Source organism: Phocoena sinus, chromosome 16, assembly GCF_008692025.1.
Source record: "Phocoena sinus isolate mPhoSin1 chromosome 16, mPhoSin1.pri, whole genome shotgun sequence".
NCBI classification, from domain to species: domain Eukaryota; kingdom Metazoa; phylum Chordata; class Mammalia; order Artiodactyla; family Phocoenidae; genus Phocoena; species Phocoena sinus.
In genome coordinates, this window is record NC_045778.1 from 4,702,883 (window position 1) to 4,723,668 (window position 20,786).

At 46.3% G+C, this 20,786-nt stretch overlaps 1 protein-coding gene across 2 annotated transcripts in view; it reads left to right on the forward strand.

Moving 5' to 3' along the window:
• The window catches only part of NTPCR (nucleoside-triphosphatase, cancer-related), a 36,709-nt gene that overhangs the window by 12,974 nt on the left and 2,949 nt on the right, over window positions 1-20,786 (forward strand). For both annotated transcript variants that reach the window (XM_032608443.1, XM_032608444.1), the window contains exon 4: window positions 13,463-13,672. In XM_032608443.1, the coding sequence (XP_032464334.1) occupies window positions 13,463-13,672 (210 nt within the window). The remainder of the gene's footprint in view (window positions 1-13,462; window positions 13,673-20,786) is intronic.

The following is a 20,786-nucleotide window of genomic DNA, read 5'->3' on the forward strand; positions in this document are numbered from 1 at the left end:
CACTATCACCGCCTCTCTTGTTGCGGAGCACAGGCTCCAGACGCACAGGCTCAGTAATTGTGGCTCACGGGCCCAGTTGCTCCGCGGCATGTGGGATCCTCCCAGACCAGGGCTCGAACCCATGTCCCCTGCATTGGCAGGCAGATTCTCAACCACTGTGCCACCAGGGAAGCCCTATTTTTCGTTTTTTGAGGAACCTGCATACTGTTTTCCGTAGTGGCTGCACCAACTTACATGCCCATCAACAGTGCTTCAGCATTCTCTTTTCTCCACACCCTTTCTGGCATTTATTATTTGCAGATTTTTTAATGATGGCCATTCTGACCAGTATGAGGTAGTACCTCACTGTAGTTTTGATTTGTATTTCTCTAATAGTTAGTGATGTTGAGCATCTTTTCCTGTGCCTATTGGCCATCCGTATGTCTTTGGAGAAATGTCTATTTAGGTCTTCTGCCCATTTTTGGATTGGGTTGTTTGTTTTTTTGTTGTTGAGTTGTATGAGCTGTTTGTATGTTTTGGAAATTAAGCCCTTGTCAGTCACATTGTTTGCAAATATTTTCTCCCATTCTGTAGGTTGCTTTTTTGTTTTGTTTATGGTTTCTTTTGCTGCGCAAAAGCTTGTAAGTTTGATTAGGTCCCATTTGTTTATTTTTATTTCTATTGCCTTGGGAGACTGACCTAAGAAAACACTGGTATGATTTATGTCATAGAATGTTTTGCCTGTGTTATTTTCTAGGAGTTTTATGGTGTCTTGTTTTATATTTAAGTCTTTAAGCCATTTTGAGTCTATTTTTGTGCATGGTGTGAAGGTGCGTTCTAGCTTCATTGATTTACATGCAGCTGTCCAGCTTTCCCAGCACCACTTGCTGAAGAGACTTTTTCCCATTTTATTGATATATTCTTGCCTCCTTTGTTGAAGATTAATTAACCGTAAGTGTGTAGGGTTTTTGTTTTTTTTTTTGGTGGTGGCTTATGGGATCTTAGTTCCCGGATCAGGGATTGAACCCCGGCCCCTGTCAGGGAAAGCGAGGAGTCCTAACCACTCGACTGCCAGGGAATTGGGTAAGTGTGTAGATTTATTTCTGGGCTCTATTCTATTCCATTGATCCGTATTCTGTTTTTGTGCCAACACTACGCTGTTTTGATGACTGTAGCTTTGTAGTATAGTCCGAGGTTTGGGAGGGTTATGCCTGCAGGCAGGTGAGAGCCTTTAAACAGACAGTGGGTTAGCTTCTAGTGCCCAGGGTATATGAAAACACAAATTCTGACAATAAGTTAAGGAGTATCTATTAAGTGCTTCCTATGTGTGAGAAATTTCACTATCGTTGAAAAATATTTTGAGTTGTTTTTTTAGATACTGTGAAAAACATAAGAAAAATTATTCTTTGATTGGGCCAGCAGGGCCATGCCTGTGGGTTGGGGAGTAAGAATGTGTCTGGGAGCCGAAAAGCAGCAGCCTGAGGCCAGGCAGAAGCCAGCCTGCTGTGGGGCTCTTGCTGCTTTTCCCCAGGCAGGAGTGGAGGCCAGCCCACCACCATGGGCACATGGGAAATCGACACAGAGTAGATGGTAAACATTCTAGACTCAGTAAGGCTTTTAGAAAGCCCTTGTAGACTTTACTATTGTTGATTTTTCTTTTCATTCCATGGCTACATCTTCCCTCATTTGACAACATTTACTGTTTTCTTGAGTATTAAAGTTCTACATACTTAAGATAGAAAATGTGTAAAAAGTATAAATAAGAAAAGAAAATATGGATAACTCAGTCTTATCACTGAGTTAACCACTTTTAGCATATTTTGTTTCTGCCCTTTATCTATACCTCATTTCTTTATTATAGTCATCCAAAATTGGGGAAAATGCCAAATATAGTTTTATAGGTTTGGGCTTTTTCATTTAATACGATTGAGTGACATGGGAATAGTCTCACAACATGATAATCTTCAAAACTGTGATACTTTGGGAATTCCCTGGCGGTCCAGTGGTTAGGACTCCGTGATTCCACTGCAGGAGGCATGGGTTCAACCCCTGGTCGGGGAACTAAGATCCCACAAGCGGTGTGGTGTGGCAAAAAAAAAAACAACAACTGTGATACTTTAATGATTGCATAATATATGGTGGTATGGATTTCCATCTCTGATTTAACTGTTACTCCCTCAGTGTCGGACATTGAATCTATTTATCACTGTTGCAGGTAACTTTGCAGGAAGCCCTCATTGTGGATCATCCTTTATCCAGCCGTGATTGTCTCCCTGTGGGGGACCTACAGGTGGAATACTGGGTGGAGGGGTGTGAATTTCCAGGGTGTTGCTGTGTGTGTGTGACAGTTGTGTCACTTTGCACCCCCTGCCACGTGCAGGTGTGTTTCTCTTGCTGCACTTCTGCCAACACTGAGCACTATACTGACTTTTGATACTAAAACACGTTGCTTTGCTTTGATTTATCTTTTTAAAGTACTAATGAGGTTAAAAGTTTTTCAGTTGTTTTATTGGGTATTTTTAAGAATCTAAGTTGTTTGTTCATTTCCGCATTTTTTTCTTTTAGCTTAAAGGGATCTTTTATAAGGTAAATAACTTTTTTTATTTTTATTGATTCTCTTAGTTTGTCGCTTTGGTGATTTCTTTTTTTTTTTTTTTAATATTGAGAAAGTCTGTTCCTATTCCAAGTTAATATAAATTTTTTTACCTCTATGTTTCTTCTTCTGTGTGCTTTTTTTTTTTTGACATTTTTTTAATCCATCTGGATTTATCTGGAACGTAATATTCAATGAGACTCTCAGTTGATTTTCTTCCAAATTCTTAGCTGGTTTTCCAAAACCATCTGTTAATAACTCACTTCTCATTAGTTTATTATGCTGCATTTATTATATTTAAAAATACCTGTGTGTGTATAATGTTTTAGGGTTGTCTGTTCTCTTTCGTTGATCTGTCTGATGCTTGCATCAGTACTCTGGTAATTACTTGTATCACTCTTCTTCAAAAGAATGTCTTATCCGTTCTTCTTTGCTTATTCTTCCAAATTGTGGCAATGTTGGTGATAATAGTAATGGTGGTGGTAAACGGTTACTGAGTTCAAATTATGCTTCAGACACTAACTCATTTAATCCTCAGGACAACACTGTCACTGTTTCCCTGTTTTACAGATGAGGAAACTGAGGCATAGAATAGAAAGTAATTTGCCCAATGACAAACAGCTTATACGCAGCAGTACTGGTATGAACTGTAATCTGTTACAAAAAGTCTTGTGTGAAGTGACTGGAATTATACAAAAATGTAGTTATTACAATATAAAGAACATCCTAATCTTCCAGTCTTCCTTCTCTACAGCCAAAACAGAATCTCTCTCTCTTTCCGTTTCTTTTTAAAAAATTTTTTGTAAGGTTATTCATAGATCTTTTGTATTTTCTGATGCTGCTGTAATTAAGATTGCTTTTTCAGTTTTCTAGTGATCAAGGCTGTTAGGATAACGCTGGCCTTTTGCATAATGGTCTTTTTGACAGCCACCTTGAATGCTTTATTAGAATTTGATGCAATAGAGGATTTAACATTTTGTTGGTTCCCGGTGTATCTCCTACTCACACAAAACGATAACAGCAGATTATAAGGTTGTGAAGAAAAAGAGACATCTACTCAAAGCCTTATTTTTTAGGCTGAACAGTGTCATTTTTTATAAAGATCCATGGAAGGGATAATGAGCTAGAACCAGAATACCCACTGAAAATGCACACGCTTGGTTGCGTTTTTCTGTTTTGTTCAAAATACGGCTTTCAGTGCATATTCTTTTTGAGAGCAGGATCTGCTTTTGATTCTGAAAGAAGAATCTGCTTCAAATCTTTGAAACTTCATTTGAAGGTGCGAGATCAACAGTCCAGGGAAAGGTTCTTTTTTTTAATCCCTTGACCAAGGGATTTAATCCCTTGACCAAGGGACTAAGTGGAAAGGCCACTTAGTATTTCAGGCCACTGAGCTTTAGAAAGAATTTAGAAAACTCGAGTCAGGAGCCGTTCTTGAAAGGCTGACAAGAGCCCAAGCACTGCTTTAGAATCTCCTTCACTGTTAGCAAGCCTGGCATTCGTTTCTTGGTTCCGCCCCACTTTCTGTTTCTGTACCTCACGATCACACATACGTATTACAAGATCAGCGAGGGGAATTAGAAGCTATCTGGTGCGGACATGAAAAGTTAAAATTTTTCAGTAAAAGCATTCCTGCAGTGAATCAAAATAGGAAGAAGAACTGCAAGCATCGTATAAGGTTGGCTCCTCAGTTCACCGTGCAGGCTTTGTCGTGGCCACCCTTCCGGTGATCTCCCGGGTTCCACCGGGCAGGTGGGCTGCTCATCACTTCCCACTGCCGGCCGTGATGCAGTTCTGTAGAGTTAGATGCCAAGCCGGCTGCTGCCCTGGGTTTCCTCTCCTTCCCGTGACTCTTCCTGCACCCCCTCCCAAGAAGCATGGGGAAGTCACGTGCTCCGGAAGTGTGCCTGGAGAAGGATGTGTGTGACTGGCCTTTCTTTCTCCCTCTGACCACCCGCTCTGTCCTTCCTCCTGGCCCTTGTCCTGTGCACATCGGTCTGAAGCCCTGTGCGCCGTCAGAAGGAAGCTCTCATGCCAGGAGTTGGTGCTTTTCTTGAATCTGATACTGAGAAAGTATGCATGTGAGTGTTTTCTTTTTTTGTATTGAGTCTGAACTTTTAAAAACTTTATTTGGATATAATTTTACTCTTAGAGAACCTTGTAAAGATAAGGATAGTGCAAGACCCCCTGTGGACTTGGTATCCAGAGTCACCTATTTTTAACATTTGCCCTATTTATTCCCTCTCTCTTCTTGTGTGTGTGTGTGTGTGTGTGTGTGTCTGTATGTTTGTATAAACATATAAATTGGGGGAGGACCATTTGAGAGTATGTTGTAATCGTCACAGTACTAAGTACTAAGTCCTAAACGTGCAGTATTTTTTCCGAAGCGTAAGGATATGCTGTTACATAATTGGCGCAGTTGTCAACCTCGGTCAGTTTACTGAGAAAATCCTTTGACCTACCCTACCCCTCATAGGCTGGTTTTAGAAGTTGACATAACAGTGTTGTTCGTAACATTTCTTTTCCTTCAGTCTAGAGCCAGGTATTACCTTTAGTTGTCGTATCTTGATAGCCTCCTTTAATGTGGAACATTTCCACAGTCATTTTTTTTTGTCCTTTGTGACACTGACATTTTTGAAGAGTACAGCTCTATTTTAATAGGATGTTCCTCTTTTGGGGCTTTCTGATGGTTGCTTGTGATTAGGTTCAGCTGGAATTCTGTAGTGTGTGGTGAGGCATCCTTCCTGGCCTCTCATCTGGAGGCACGTGATGGTTGGTGATGTTAATTTGATTACCCGCTCAAGGAATTGACCAGTTTCTCCCCTGTACGTTTATTCTTTTTTTCCTTTGAACTAGCAGCTGTGAGTTAGGGAGCTGTTTATGACCAAGCACATCCTCCTCAGCACAATTTCTCCCAGTTAATTTTTCTAATTTATTTATTTATTTATTTGCGGTACACGGGCCTCTCACCGCTGTGGCCTCTCCCGTCACGGAGCACAGGCTCCGGACGCTAGGCTCAGCGGCCATGGCTCACGGGCCCAGCCGCTCTGCGGCATGTGGGATCTTCCCGGACCGGGGCACGAACCCGTGTCCCCTGCATCGGCAGGCGGACCCTCAACCACTGCGCCACCAGGGAAGCCCTTTTCTAATACTTTATAAACTTTATTAGGTTATCTTAAGATAATAACTTTCTCTTGAGACTTCAACTGGAAAGCAAATTTAGCAACCCCGTTTTGAAATACTTTCTATAGCAAGGTGAAACAAACATAAAATCACTGTACATTCAAAAACTGAACAAGACAAATCCATAAAGATTGACTTTTCCCTGATCTAAGCTGTACTCCTCTCTTTGTATCCATTTACCTCATTAGTTAGAAAAAAAAAGTCATCACCATTTCACTGTAGCAAAAATTATCAACTTTAGCTCCTTCAGACAATTTCTAATAGAAGGTTATCAGGCATCAAAAATACCAAACTTTTATCAAAAGCTTAAGTAGTGATTAAAAGTTTTACTAAGCAATTGAAATGAAAAAAAAACAGTTATTGTAAACACCGTCAGCTGATAAGGAGGATTTAGAAGGTAGTACAGGCATACCTCGTTGTCTTGTGCTTTGCAGATACTGCCTTTTTTTACAAACTGAAGGTTTGCGGCCTCCAAGCATTCAAGTGAAAGGAAGAGTTGCACGACTTTTCACTTTTCAAAAGCTGGAAATGATTAAGCTCAGCGAGGAAAGCACGTTGAAAGCCGAGACAGGCAGAAAGCTAGGCCTCCTGTGCCAGTTAGGCAAGCTGTGAGCGCAAAGGAAAAGTTCTTGAAGGAAATTAAAAGTGAACACACAAATGATAAGAAAGCAAAGCACCCTTACTGCTGATAGGAAGAAAGTTTTAGTGTTTGGAGAGAGGATCAAAACAGCGACAACATTCCATTAAGCCAGAGCGTAATCCAGAGCAAAGCCCTAACTCTCTTCAGTTCTTTGAGGGTTGAGAGAGGTGAGGAAACCGCAGAAGAAGAGCTTGAAGCCAGCAGAGGTTGGTTCATGAGGTTTGAGGAAAGAAGCCGTCTCCATAACGTGAAGGTACAGGGTAAAGCCCCTGGTCTGATGCCCAAGCGGCAGCAAGTTCTCCAGAAGGTTCTCCAGAAGGTTCTCCAGAAGGTCTAGCTGAGATATTCATGAAGGTGGCTACACCAAGCAACAGATTTTCAGTGTAGAAGAAACAGCCTTCTGTTGGAAGAAGATGCCACGTAGGACCTTCATAGCTGGAGAGGAGAAGTCAATGCCTGGCTTCAAAGCTTCAAAGGACAGGTTGACTCTCTTGGTAGGGGTCAGTGCAGCTGGTGACTTGAAGTTGAAGCCAGTGTTTATTTACCATTCTGGAAATCCTAGAGCCCTTAAGAATTATGCTAAATCTACTCTTCCTGTGCTCTGTACATGGAATAACAAAGCCTGGGTGACAGCACATCCGTTGACAACATAGTTACTGAATATATGAAGCCCGCTGCTGAGACCTACTGCTCAGGAAAAAAGATTCCTTTCAAAATTAACAGTGCACCTGGTCACCCAAGAGCTCTGATGGGGAAGCCGGAGATTCATGTTTTCTTCATGCCTGCTCAGAAAACATCCATTCTACAGCCCATGGATCAAAGAGTAACTTCAACTTTTAGGTCTTATTATTTAAGGAATATATTTTGTAAGGCTATAGCTGCCAGAGATAGTGATTCTTCTGATGGATCTGGGCAAAGTCAACTGAAAACCTTCTGGAAAGGATTCACCGTTCTAGATGCCATTAAGAATGTTCATGATTCATGGGAAGAGGTCAAAATATCAACGTTAACAGGAATTTGAAAGAAGTTGCTTCCAGTCCTCATGGGTGACTTTGAGGGGTTCAAGACTTCAGTGGGTGATCCAGTGATTCCACTTTTGGAGGTTTATCCTAATGAGAGAGTCAAATGTGTGTATAAGGATATTCTGTGCAGCGTTTTAATAAAAGCCATAATATTGAAAAAAGAAGACCTCAGTGGAGGAAGTAACCACAGATGTGGTGGAAATGGCAAGAGAACTAAAAGTGGACCCTGAAGATGGGACTGAAGTGCTGCCATCTCAGGATACAACTTTAATGGATGAGGAGTTGCTTCTTATGGACGAGCAAAAAAAGAGGTTTCTTGAGATGGAATCTACTCCTGGCAGATGCTGTGAAGATTGTTGACATGACAACAAGGATTTAGGGTATTCTATAAACTTAGTCGATAAAGCAGTAGCAGGGTTTGAGAGGATTGACTTCAATTTTGAAAGAAGGTCTATGCTGTCAAACAGCATTGCCTGCTGCCGAGAAATCATTCATGAAAGTAGGAGCCAATCAATGCGACAGACTTCATTGTTGTCGTATTTTAAGACATTGTCATGGCCACCCCACCCTTCAGCAACCACCGTCCGGATCAGTCAGCAGCCATCAACACTGAGGCAAGACCGTCCACCGGCAAAAAGATTACTCCTTGCTAAAAGCTCAGATGATGGTTAGCAGTTTTTAGTAATAAAGTATTTTTTAATTAAGGTACGTACGTCGTTCTCTTAGACATAATGCGATTGCACACTTTTTAGATGCACCAAGAAACTAAAAGATGCATGCGACTCACCTTAGTGTGACACTGGCTTTATTCCGGGTGCCTGGAAGCGAACTCCGCATCTCGCCGAGGTAAGCCTGTGCTCATTGGGATACCCGCTCCTGTCTTCTCTACTGTGTGCAAAGAGGTGAGCTCCTGGCAGAGGGTAGAGGCCCCTTCACCTGCAGGGCCGTTCTCTGTACGTGATAAAATGAGGTTGGTGGTATTATTGCTCTGGGACCCCAAATAGGTAGGGTTTTTTGAGTAATATAATTAATCCAAAAAAATTAGCGTTTTTGTGGCTATACCTCTGTAGGGCCCTAGAAACTAAGGCACTCTTCCTTCTCATTGGCGAGAAGAGTGCTTTCTTCATGGTGAGATGACTTTCTGAGACTCAGTTCTTTCCTTATTTCATGTGGAAACTGTGCAGATGGAATTGCCTACAGTGGGTGGCAGAGGCCATGGAGTTGGGTGATACTGGGTCAGCCTCCCCAGCCCTGTCCCTTGGGAGCTCGGGGACTGGATGAGTCACTTACCCCCTGGCTTCCCTTCCTTAGTTGTAGAGCAGAGATGTCGATGTCTGCTACGTGAAGTTATTAGGACTGAAGGCGATCATGCTTGTAAAGTGTGTTAGTCCCGGCTGCCAGGAGGTGCAGAGCATAGGGATAGTTATGGTTACTTTTCTTGAGAAGTTGAGGGAGGTGATGGGCGCGGTACCTTGGGAGGACGTCACATCAACAGTCTGATTTGTGTTTGCTGGGAACCGGGGCCCATCGTGGGACCCACGAGCCCAAACATCTAGTCTGGTCCCACGGCGCTGGGATCACGAGGGGGACTGGGTTCTTAATCCCCCTGGGCTGACAGTCAGCCAGCAGACGCTGTTTCAGCCCCAGGGTCCTTCTCGTAGCTTGGAAGATGCCAAGGCGCTCTGTGGTCAGGTGCTGGTGTGGAGCCGGGGGAGGCCCGTGGGGACATCCAGGAAGAGCCTCAGCACCAGCCTCCGGCATGTGGGTGGGAGCAGCTCTGCCCCACGTGTGCTCAGTGCTGCAGGGTGCACAGGGCCGTCTAAACGTCTCGTACTGGCCGCCAGCCTGGCATTTTATTCCCCGGGGACATGCAGTCGACATGCCACCAGACTGCCGAGGGATCCTAAAACTTTAAAGCTTGGAATAAACACACGTAAAAGTCTAACTGGAGCCCTGCCTTACAGCTAATAACTTAAGAGGGTCGAGGAACTTGCTCGGCCTTGGCCGCTGTTTGCACCATTTGCCTTTCCAGCTTTCCCAGAACTTGTGGCTATTCAGGGGGCAGGGCTCCAGTTCTGTTGCCTACCTTCTGGCCAATGGCCACCTGGTTCCCTCCCATCACTTCTGAGACTTGCTGTCCCAGACAGGCGAGCTCAGAAGCCAGTCTGTGTCTGATGTTTAAAAAAAAAACAAATGGCAACCTTAATACCACTGGAAATATGTATTATTTAAGTAATTCAGAATAAGGCAAAGGCAACTTTAATTAGCTTTTTCTTCGTTCAGTATTTTGGTTGAAGGAAATTGCTTATTTTATGTTTACATTTTCTTTGTATCCTTAAAAGTACACATAAGGATTAAACAGAGGGCCGAAAGAATCACACTGTTTTTCAGCTCTACAGCATAGCTGATACAGAGGTAAATTGATTTACTCTTTCTGGAAAGCAAGCTAGCTGAGTGTAACCAAAGCTATAAAATGATTCATAACTTCTCTCACTCCTGGCTGATCAACTTTAGGACTCTATCCCAAGAAAATATCTTCTCCCTCAGAACCAACATAGGGACTGAAATGTGCTTTGCACAGAGAAGGTTTTCCCACTCTTTGTGACGGTGAAAATGTATAACGAGCTGAAATGCAAGCACGGGAGCAGAGCGTGGGGATTGGCACAGAGGACCGCAGTGACGCCGCCTGAGTTGTCTTCTGCGGGGAGGGGATGCCCGGAGAACGGCTGCTCCCATAGGGTGTGCTCAGTGCTTTTAACCACGTGGCCCAGAGTCCTGCACGGGCTCCTTACTCCGTACCCACGGCTGGAACCCACGGCCGGAAACGGGGAAGCCGGAGCCAGGCTACTGATGGTTTTCAAACCTGGGCCCTAGTGCTGTACCCCTGTGTCTTCATCAACTCAGAAGAGCATTTAGAATAATGGAAAACAGGGTGAATGGTCACTGGGTTTTTTTTCTGTTTCCTTTTAAAATTGAAACAATTTCTTTCCATATAGAAAGGAAACAATTCTGAACATAATTGTAGTTCTTTTATTAAGCTCATTCATGTATGTTCATGTGTTATTCAGAAAAACAGGCTGACTGTTTACAGGTGTCTGAGTGGCTTAGCCTCTGATATCTGTCTCAACTGAGCGTGGATAACTCAATTTTTCATTAAAAATCCCAGCCTTTTTGAGATTCCTATAGTTTCTGGATAAAGAAAGTCCCTAATTCTGGACAGAATGGGAATTTTATATAAGCTAAGGTTTTAAAATGAGCATTTCCAGTTGGTAGAAAATAATGTCTACGTGTGTGTCTGGAAGTTTAAATGATGTAGGTGAGCTCTCATTGGTGCACGTCGTAGAGAAAGGCAGGCAGGGTGGCTGTGGAGCCGTGTGCTTTATCGTGGACCTGCTCACGTGTATCTGACCGCCCGCGTACGTGCACCCACTAAACACAGAGCCATGGGTGCTCACGCATGCTTTGATGTTGTTTCTCTCGGAACTGACCGCTTTCAAAACCGTCGTTCTGGTGTGCTGGAGTGGAGTTCTGTTTGCTGTTTAGATTGTAGCCTCCGGAAAGACAGCGTCCACAGGTATTCATGGTCTCTGGGGGAAGCAAAATGCCTCAGACACTCCTTACTCAGAGGCAGGTCAGTTGGGCTGGCTCGCTGTTGTGGTAGTGTCTGTTTTTATGCTGACACACGGGTGGCCGATAGCTGTTTTCTTTCTCCCCAGTTTGACTGCGTTGGGTCTTCGTTGCTGCGCGCGGGCTTTCTCTAGTTGCAGCGAGCGGAGGCTGCTCTTCATTGCGGTGCACGGGCTTTTCATCGCAGTGGCTTCTCTTGTTGTGGAGCACGGGCTCTAGGCAAGCAGGCTCAGTAGTTGTGGCGCACGGTCTCCGTAGTGGTGGCTCGTGGGCTCTACAGCGCAGGCTCGGTAGTTGTGGTGCACGGGCTTAGTTGCTCCGCGGCATGTGGGATCTTCCCGGACCAGGGATCAAACCCGTGTCCCCTGCAGTGGCAGGCGGATTCTTAACCACTGCGCCACCAGGGAAGCCCTGGCATTCATTTTTCAAAGAAAATGTTGAAATAGCAACTGACCCCTCACTCTCCCTCGCTTAGCTGCCCTGCCAGTGCAGGGCCACATCAGCTGCCTCAGCCCAGCTTTGCGCTGTTCAACTCCATGGGAAGGAAAAAGATGAATACAGCGTCATCTCTGCTTCTAGCGGGGAGACGGGGTAGCTATGTGTATACAAACGCACGCAGGTACGCTCAGAGGTGAACGTGAAGTGCACGGGCAACACAGAAGTCTGGGTGCTTGTTCAGACCTCTCTCGCACGACGACAGTGGGCCCCTTCCTGGTCTTTCTGCCAGTAAGCGGAGTGGAAAAATAAGCTATATGTATTTGACAGTAAGCAGGAGAATTAAAAGAGTACCACTTACAGAAAAGTTTGAAAACCACTGCTCTAAGGCTTCCCTCCAATCCCATGCTGTCTGTTCCAAAAGAAGTCCCCCCTGTCTTCCTGAATCCACACAGTGAGCAGCCTTTCAAGCACAATGTGTGATCCTGACTTTGAGTCTCAGCCTTTGGACAGCATCCCACCCCTCTGTGCACCATACGAGGCTCCAGGATCTGCCCTCAGCCCCATCTGTCACTGGTCACCATATGCACGCCACTCATGGCCACACTGTGTAAGAGCTTTGGTATTTGGAACTGGAGCAAAATCTAGCTTAACTTAGCCATTCATTCTGAGAATGTATTGATGTTAGTATTTAAGGAATCTGAGAACTTACAGTGAAAAGTACTTTGTAAATCAGCTTTACAAACCGTTCTCGAAAGAATCATTTGTCTAAAGATATAGAAATGTTTTTGTCACTCTGCATTCACTGAAGTGCTCACTGTATGTTCTGTTGTGTCCCTGCTGTGGAAAAACTACTCAAAGTCCTATCAGCTTCCTCAGGGAAGGCTTTCTAGAGAGGACACGTGTATTAGTTCCCTGTCGCTGTGTAACAAATTACCCCGAGATCTAGCAGTTTAAAACAACGAACACTTATAATCTCACAGTTTCCCTGGATCAGGAATCCAGGAACGGCTTTGCTGAACGGTTCAGGCTCAGGGTCTCTCATGAGGCTGCAGTGCCCTGAGGCTTCCAAGTTCACGGTCATGGTTGCTGGGAGGCCTGAGATCCTCCCTGGCTGTTGACATGAGGCCTCAGTTCCTTATCACCTGGACGTCACCGTCAGCTGCCTGCGTGTCCTCGCAACATGGCAGGCATCTTCCCTGCGAGCAGGTGATCCAGGATAGGTGGATGGATGGATGGATAGAGATTGAGACCAGGACAGAAACAGCAGTCTTTCTTGCGTGCTGTCGGTCTCTGGTACTGTGGGGAGGGGCCTGCACAGGGTGCGCGCCCCAGGAGCTGGGAATAATGAGGACTCCTGGAGGCTGGCTGCCCCACCTCTTCCTAGAGGGGTCTGCAAGGACATAGTGGAAGTGCACTGGTATAAAGTCACTAGCAGGGGAAGCTGAGATTAAAGGGCACAACGTGCTCACTTTTTTTTTTTTTTTTAACCAGGACTCCTTCTCTTTTCATTTTCATTCCTTTCCACCGACCCTCGTAGCGCAGCTTGGGAAATACACAGGCATCTGGCCGCAGCGGTCACCTCCTCCCAGCAGACAGGCCATCATACAACCCAAAATCGAAACAACTGACAAGGGCTCGCAGGCCTGCGGCCTCGGTTCTTTTAAGCCTGCTTATTGCCTGGGTGTATACAAATATAAAGCCTGGCCATTATCAGGACCATTCCAGAAGAGCGGAAATTACCAGGGAAACGGGGTGCTCGGGGAGCTGAGTTTTCTGGGTGCTGTGGTCTCCAGGGGAGCTCCCCTGGATGCTCCCGCCAGTTGATTGCTCTGGGTGGACGGACAGACGGCCTCCTGCTTCCCGAAGTGGGGCTGCCTTCCCTGCTCTGACGGTCAGTTGGTGAGTGGCGGGGGAGGGGGACCCCTGGGCCCGTTGCCTCATGTGACCTGGTGTCCCAGTTAGTGTCTCTGTCATCCTCAGGCAGGTCCCAGAGGTGGCCCGGGGCAGAGCGTGTGTGTCATCGACGAGGTGGGGAAGATGGAGCTCTTCAGTCAGCCGTTCATCCAGGCCGTTCGCCAGGTGCTGTCCACCCTGGGGACTGTCGTCCTTGGCACCATCCCAGTACCCAAAGGAAAACCGCTGGCCCTCGTGGAAGAGATAAGAACCCGAAACGACATTAAGGTGTTCAGTGTGAGTACCCCCGGGCCTCTACCCGCAGGCGTGGAGCGGGTGCCCTGAAACAGCACGTGGCTCTAGATACACCTTTGGCTTTGAGTTAGTGGTATTTTTTTCCTCTCGCGGCAGAACATAGGCGAGTTATAGAAGCGAAGTTATACCTCTGCTGGATGCCAAAGCAGACGTGCCTGCGGGGAGCCGCCTGAGGCATCTGCCCCTCCTGCGGTGCCCTCCTCACCAGGCGCCGGGGCCTCGCCAGCATCAGCGCCCGGGCAGCAGTGCTCTGGGTCTGAGCGCATCTCCCCCCAGGGCGATGAGGGTACAGAGGCAAACGAGTGCCGTCTCATTTTAAAGGTTTCCCTTTGAAACTGGCCGCCTCCTGCTTGTGGGGAGAAGCTGTGGCTACAGTGTGAAGCACAGTCTCCAGATGCTGTCGAGTAGCACTGTCCAGAGAAGTTTGAAGCACAGTCTTCAGATGCTGTCGAGTAGCACTGTCCAGAGAAGTTTCCACCAGGGTGGAAATGCGCCGTCTGCACCGTGCAGTGCCGTGGCCATTAGCCACATGGGACTATTTACATTTAAATTAAATGGAATTAAATTAGAGAAATCTTTTCCTCAGTCACACTGGCCACATGTCAGGTACCCAGCTGGTAAGACACCCTGCCCAGAACAGGTGAATCTGGCTCTGGGCGCGGCCCAGGAACCTGTCTTCGCCAGCCCTCGGGGGCTCTGGGGTCCCCGCAGTGGGAGAAGCCCTGGGGCGGAGCACGTGTGGAGGACGAGTACGTCAGGGGCAGCCTCTGAGCCGGTTGTCAGGGGCTCTGGTGGCACTGCCGGCACTTGGCCCGCAGACTTGCCCTTCTCTCCCGCCGTCTCTCTGTGCCCCTCTTTGTCAGGCACTGTCCTCCCTGTGCCGCCTCGGTTGGTTTGCATCAGTGCGGCCACGTCACTCTGCTTGTCCCTCTCCGCCAACCCCCTGCCGGCGCCAGGTGAAACAGTGGGGCTGGCAGGGCCACTTCTGTGGGAGGGCCGGGCGTGTGCTCTAGCTGCAGAGAGCCAGTGAGTGCCTCACACCGCTGGCTACTTGTCCCCAGGGCCGGCTGGCCCCAGGGGGACATCCACACGTTGTCACCCAAGTGTCCAGGGTACCTTTGGGGCAGTAGACAGCCGTTAGGGTTATTAGAACAGCCAGACTTGGAGAAATCTGTTTGTGCGTTGCTGCATTCATTTATTCTCTCACTTGGTAAATACGGATTGAGCATCTCCTGTGCGCTCGGCCTCACACTAAGTCTTGGTGATGAACCAGACAGACCGCGTCTTCGTCCTCATGGAGCCGACATTCTAATGGAGGGGCTGGATGAGAGAAACGCAAGCAAGCATTTAGGCAGTTTCAGATATGGATAAATGGAACACCAGGGCACTGTGGTCCCTGGGGACCGGCGGTGGGGGAGGAGGTGGCAAACAGGGGAGGCCTGAGAGCCAGGCAGGGTCGCTTCCTCGGTGGACATGGGCCTTGTCTGCAGAGTTGTATGTCACCTCCTCTATCCGTTATTTCACGTGGCTTCCGTATTAGAGTTCTGGGTTGTGCTTGTCGAGTTTCTGTGGAAACAGAGACAATGAATAATGAGAGATCATGAAAGACAATTAGTCTTCAGGTCAGACAGCTTCCAGGCTGGAGGGCTGGGGAATCGCTGATGCTGAAGTCCAAGGCCTGGCTGTCTCTGCAGACTAATAACCCAGCAGTGGGACCGCGGTTGACTCCTTCGTCCAGAAACCAGTGCTGTATATTAAGACAACACCACATGTTCTCCTCTCTCAGCTAGGAGGTTATTCTCTAGGCAAGGTAATCCTGGCTCCTAATGATGTAAAGTGATCAGCTTCTGGTTAATTCTGTAAGCGACCCCCTTATTCTTGTCTTTCTTGTGTTCCTCTGGGGCTCGTGCGATCTTTTGGTGCGTATTTTATAAATGAAGAATCTTATTTTCCTTATCTGCAAATTTAGGGGCTGGATTAGATATTTCTTTGGTCCTTTCCCTTTCTAACATGCAGCAAAGTTACCTGGATTCGTTCTTGAGAGCATCCTTTGCATCCATGGTACAAGCACACGGGAGGTGTATTCCCTTCCCTCAAGAAAAACAGACCAAGGGACAGTCCAAATCTGGAGGTGGGAAGAGAGATTTGTGTGAACAGGAGTAGGGAAAGTTGTCCGGAAGGCAGTGGTTCTTGGCTGGGTTTTTGAAGGGGGAAGTGGGGAAACGAAGGAACATTCCAGATCAGGATTATGTTATGTAAAATGCGGAGGGCAGCTTCCCTGTGCTGACAGGTGATGTGGAGATGGGACTGAGGTCATGATATTGGGAAAGTATTCACAATAACTCAGAAGGTATTCACATTATCTAGACTGTTCTTCTTAACAGGATCAGGTAAACAGAGCCTTACTTTTCAGAAAAACCCCTGAGGACACTTCCAGTCCTAGACAAAGTGGAATAGACACACTGCTCCCTGTCGCTCCTCCTAAGTCAGATAAAAACCTTGGACGTTGTACATAAAACAGACATAAGAAGACCTGAATGGTAGAGGGAAGAAGGTGCACTGGCCAGGGACCTCAGGACCCCAGGAACAGCACGAGAGACACGATTGGAAATCACTTGTCATGCCAAGAACCAGGAAAATCAGCCAGAGTGAGAGAAACAGCCGACATGCCAACAGCAAGACGTCATAGATGTTGGAATTATAGGGCAGAGATTTTCAAACAGCCATCATAAAAATGCCTCAGTGAGCAATTACAAACCCACTGGCAACAAATGAAAAATAGAAATTCTCGGCCAAGAAATTGAAAGTTTCAACAAAGATACAGAAGCTGTAAGGAAGAATGAAGTGAGCATTTTAGAATGTAAAATAGAGTAACTGAACGCCAAAGTCCGTGGGTAGACCCACCAGCAGAATGGAGATGACCGAGGATGGAATCAGTGAACCTGAGGGTGAAACAGTAGAAATTGCCCAAGAAAGAACAGACTAAAAAAATAAAATCCAGGGCCACAGGGACCTGTGGAATTCAGTAATATAGAAACTTCTATCCTGGTGCAGGTTCAGGCATTGAAGCTTCTCTTCCCGAAAATTATGTTTCCCTCTCAGAAGTTTGGTTAAACGTTTTCCTAATTTCTTCTGTAGTTTAATGCCGAGTGTAGCCACTGAAAACTGTTTTAAATTTATTTCAGTATTAGGTTATGGGAGACCACATGTCAGAAAACATTTAATGGTAATGTCAGTGCTGCAGAGACGAGAGGTGAAGACCTTCACGGGTAGAGATTCCAGCAGGAGCTCTCGTACTGCTTTCATCCTTCTCTGACTCACATGAAAAAATATGTCTCTCCCTGCCTGTCACTTCTAACAAAAAAATGTGAGTTTGGTCATGTTGGTGGCATTTCCAAAGCATATTTCACTTGATTTCCTGTGAAATCTCTCCTTCATGAAGATGCTGGAGAATGTTGTCCCCTGAGGGGACAGGAGAGAGGAGAGATGCCCGGAGTCTCAGGAACGGGGATTGAGCTGCCAGGGTGGCCACCAGTCCTGGGGCACCTGGGGGAGGTGTTGAGGTCCATCAGTGCATCGGGGACGTCACGGCAGCCTGGTCATCAGTGAGAGCTGGCGGGCCTTGTCCGAGGTTGTTCGGTTAGTAGGGGCACAGCCAGGATTCAGACCTCGGTCTGTTGACTCCCAAGCCTGAGCGTTACCGTAGCCCTGATGTGTGTTACCTTTGTGGGTAGGGGTGGTTCAGATGATTTGAAATCTAAGATCCCTGGAAAGTACTTGGTCTTTCTACTTTAGAAAAATGTTACTGTAACTAAAATGTGTTCTACTGTTCTGAATTCAGAGCCACTTAAACTTGTTTTTGTCCATAAAGCAGTTTTTCTTCTTTTAGTTTTTGCCCGTGGATTGCAAGATCACAAGAAAAATGGGAACTAGGTCCCAGCTTCCCTCCAATTGGGAAATTTTTAGACCTCCTCTTACTCTTCCTGGCCACGGGTTTTTTAACCAAGCAGGGTATAAACCATTTTCATCTCACCAGGAATTTGATGCTGTTTCTGGGTCACAGACTCCTGTAGGTACAGGAACGAGCATACACCTGCCAGCCTTTAGGTCAAAAGTCAGTAGGCAGGGTTTTCTGTAGAAATTAACAAGCTAATCCTAAAATTCATATGGAAATTTAAAGGACCCAGCTCAAACAATCATAAAATGTTGGAAGACTCATACTTCCCGATTTCAAAACATACTGCAAAGCTACAGGAATCAAGACAGTGTGGTGCTGGCACAGGGACAGACACATAGATTGTCAGAATAGAGTTGAAAGTCCAAAAATAAACCCTTGCATCTGCGATCAACTGATTTTCAACAAGAGTGCCAGGACAAGTTAATGAAGAAAAAATTGTTTTTCAGCAAAAGGTGCTGGAAAACTGGACATCCACATCCAAAAGAATGAAGCCGGACCCTTACCTCACATCAGACACAAAAATTAACTCAAAACAGACCGTAGATCTACATGTAAGAATGAAACTATAGAACTCTTAGAAGAAAATATAGGAGTAAGTCTCTGTAAACTTGGGTTAGGCAGAGTCTTATTTGTTCCAACACCAAAAGCACAAGTGACGAGAGAAAAGTAGATACAGTGAACTTCACCAAAATTTAAAATTTTTGTGCTTCAAAGGACACTGTCAAGAAAGTAAAATGACAACCCACAGGATGGGAAAAACTATTTAAGAATCATATATCTGATAAGGGACTTCGTGTATCCCAGAATACATAGAGAACTCTTACAACTCAATAATAAAACAACAAATAAACCAATTAAAGGAGCAAAGAATCTGAAAAGACGTTTCTCCAAAGATAGGCAAATTGTTGATAAGCACATGAAAATATGTTGTAACACCATTAGTTTTTAGAGCAGTGCAAACCAAAACCACAGTGAGCTAGCACTGCACATTGCTGGGATGGCTATAGTGAAATTAAAGGAAAGAAATGGAAAATAGTGTCAGTGAGGATGTGGAGAAATTGGAGGCCTCATACCCTGCTGCTGGGACTGTAAAAATGCAGCAGTTCGTCAAAAAGGTAGACGTGGGATCACCCTATAACTCAGCAATTCCACTTCTAAGTGTGTACCCAAAAGAATTGAAAACGTGTGTTCAAACAAAAACTTGTACGCTGGTGTTCATAGCAGCCAAAAAGTGACAACCCAAATGTCCATCAACTGATGAACAAACAAACAAGATGTGGTGTACACACACGATGGGGCATTGCTGGACAGTAAGAGGGAATGACGTGGTGACGTGTGTTCAACGTGGAGGAGTTTACGTCACGTGACACCAAGGGAAGGAAGCCTGTCACAGAGGATTCCACGTTGTACGATTCCATCTGCACGAAATGTCCAGAATAGGCAAATCTATAGACAACAAAAATTGGTTAGTGGTTGCCAACACCTGGGGGGAAGGAGCGAGTGTAGTGATTGAGAGTGAGGGTAATTGGGGGCGGGCGGGGAGGGCGTGATGAAAATACTCCAGATAGATAGTGCTGATGACTGCACGACTGGGAATCTACTGAAAGCCACCGAATTCTGCCCGAGGTTGAATTTTTTGGTATATGAATTATAGCTCAGTAAAGCTACGCTGTACACTCACGCAGAAGTCAGGACACCCAAACAAAGAACCATCACCTCTCCTTCCTCCTCCGGAGAGAAGTGGCGTTGCCACGGAAACAAAGAACCATTGCGCCCCTCCTGCCGCCTCCCAAGAGAAGCGGCGTTGCCATGGAAGCATAGTCCCATCCCATGGGCACTGGGTTCCCGAAAACCCCACTGGCAAAATAATTCTTGGTTGAGAGCCTTTACACTTGAAGGGAAAGTAGGGTTAGAGGGTCTGAATTCATGAATGAGCCTATTTTTAGGTTCAGTAAAATGAAATGGAGACAATGTGAAACGGAGAGACTCGTAATCCTCTTGTTATGTGTTAATGTATGATAATGAGCATGGTCAAGTTAATTTCTGTTTTCAGTCCCCTTGCTTATTTAAACTTGCCAGGGCACTTCCCACACAGTTCCAAGGAAATGTATGTGGTTTTGTTTTGCTTTCTTGCACATGGTGTATACATGAAGAGGCATTTTTTTTCCCTGCCTGTTCCTCTGTCCATATGTGCACAGCCTTCCTGACGTTACGGCGCCCAAGTCATTGACTGGTAGGCCAGTCTTAGGCCCTTCCCTGGTCCCAGGAGGCTCAGAGCCACTCAGATGCCTAATAGGCCAGAGTCTTCATAATCTGTATTTAACCGCTCAGCTCTATTTCAAAGACCCTCCTCTGCTTAGAATATAATAAGCATTGATGGAGCACCCACCCTGTGCTAGACGCAGGAGGAATGTGACACAGCCCCGTCACCCTGGAACTCGCGGTCCAATTTCCTAGGGGCCCGAGGCCGGGCACCTCCTGCAGCCCTGGGCAGGGCACGGTGGGAGGAGAGGGCGAGGACGCCGGGGTCCTTTCTGCAGTCGTCCTCACCTCCTTTTCCCTCCCAGCCCCCAGTGCCCTCTTCTCGTTAGCCTCTCAGGAAGGGTTTTTCTGCCACCAAAAGTCTGGGGGTAGAATAAAAAGTAGACCAGAATTCTCCCGAAAGGGAAGCGTCCCTGAGTTGACAGACGATGCTGTGCTTGTTCCCGCATCTGAGGGTTTGTCTTGGCTGGAAAGGAATGTGGTAACTGAACGCTGTAAACGGCTTTGCATACAGATCTTACTGCCTAACCTTCAGAAGTCATCCTAGAGAAATCCAAGGGGGCGGCGGAATATTAGTATTCTGTTCACCAGGTTTTAGTGAGAAGTCAGCAGAATGTGTCTTTTCTAGTTTTTATCCTTTGTTCTTTTTCTATGCAAGGCTTGGAGACGTTCTCTGCGCGCTGGGGGCGGGTGGACCCTGTCCCTGCTGCAGCCCCGCAGCTCCCGGAGGACGGTGGGCCGGGCTCTAGCAGGACACCCGCGTGACAGCGGAACTGTGGCCCTGCAGCTTGGCGGTGCTCTCTGGGGCTCTTCTTTTATCATCTCTGAGCCTCCCGCCTGTTAAATCCTGCTTCTCTGCAGGCCTCCGCTGGGCCA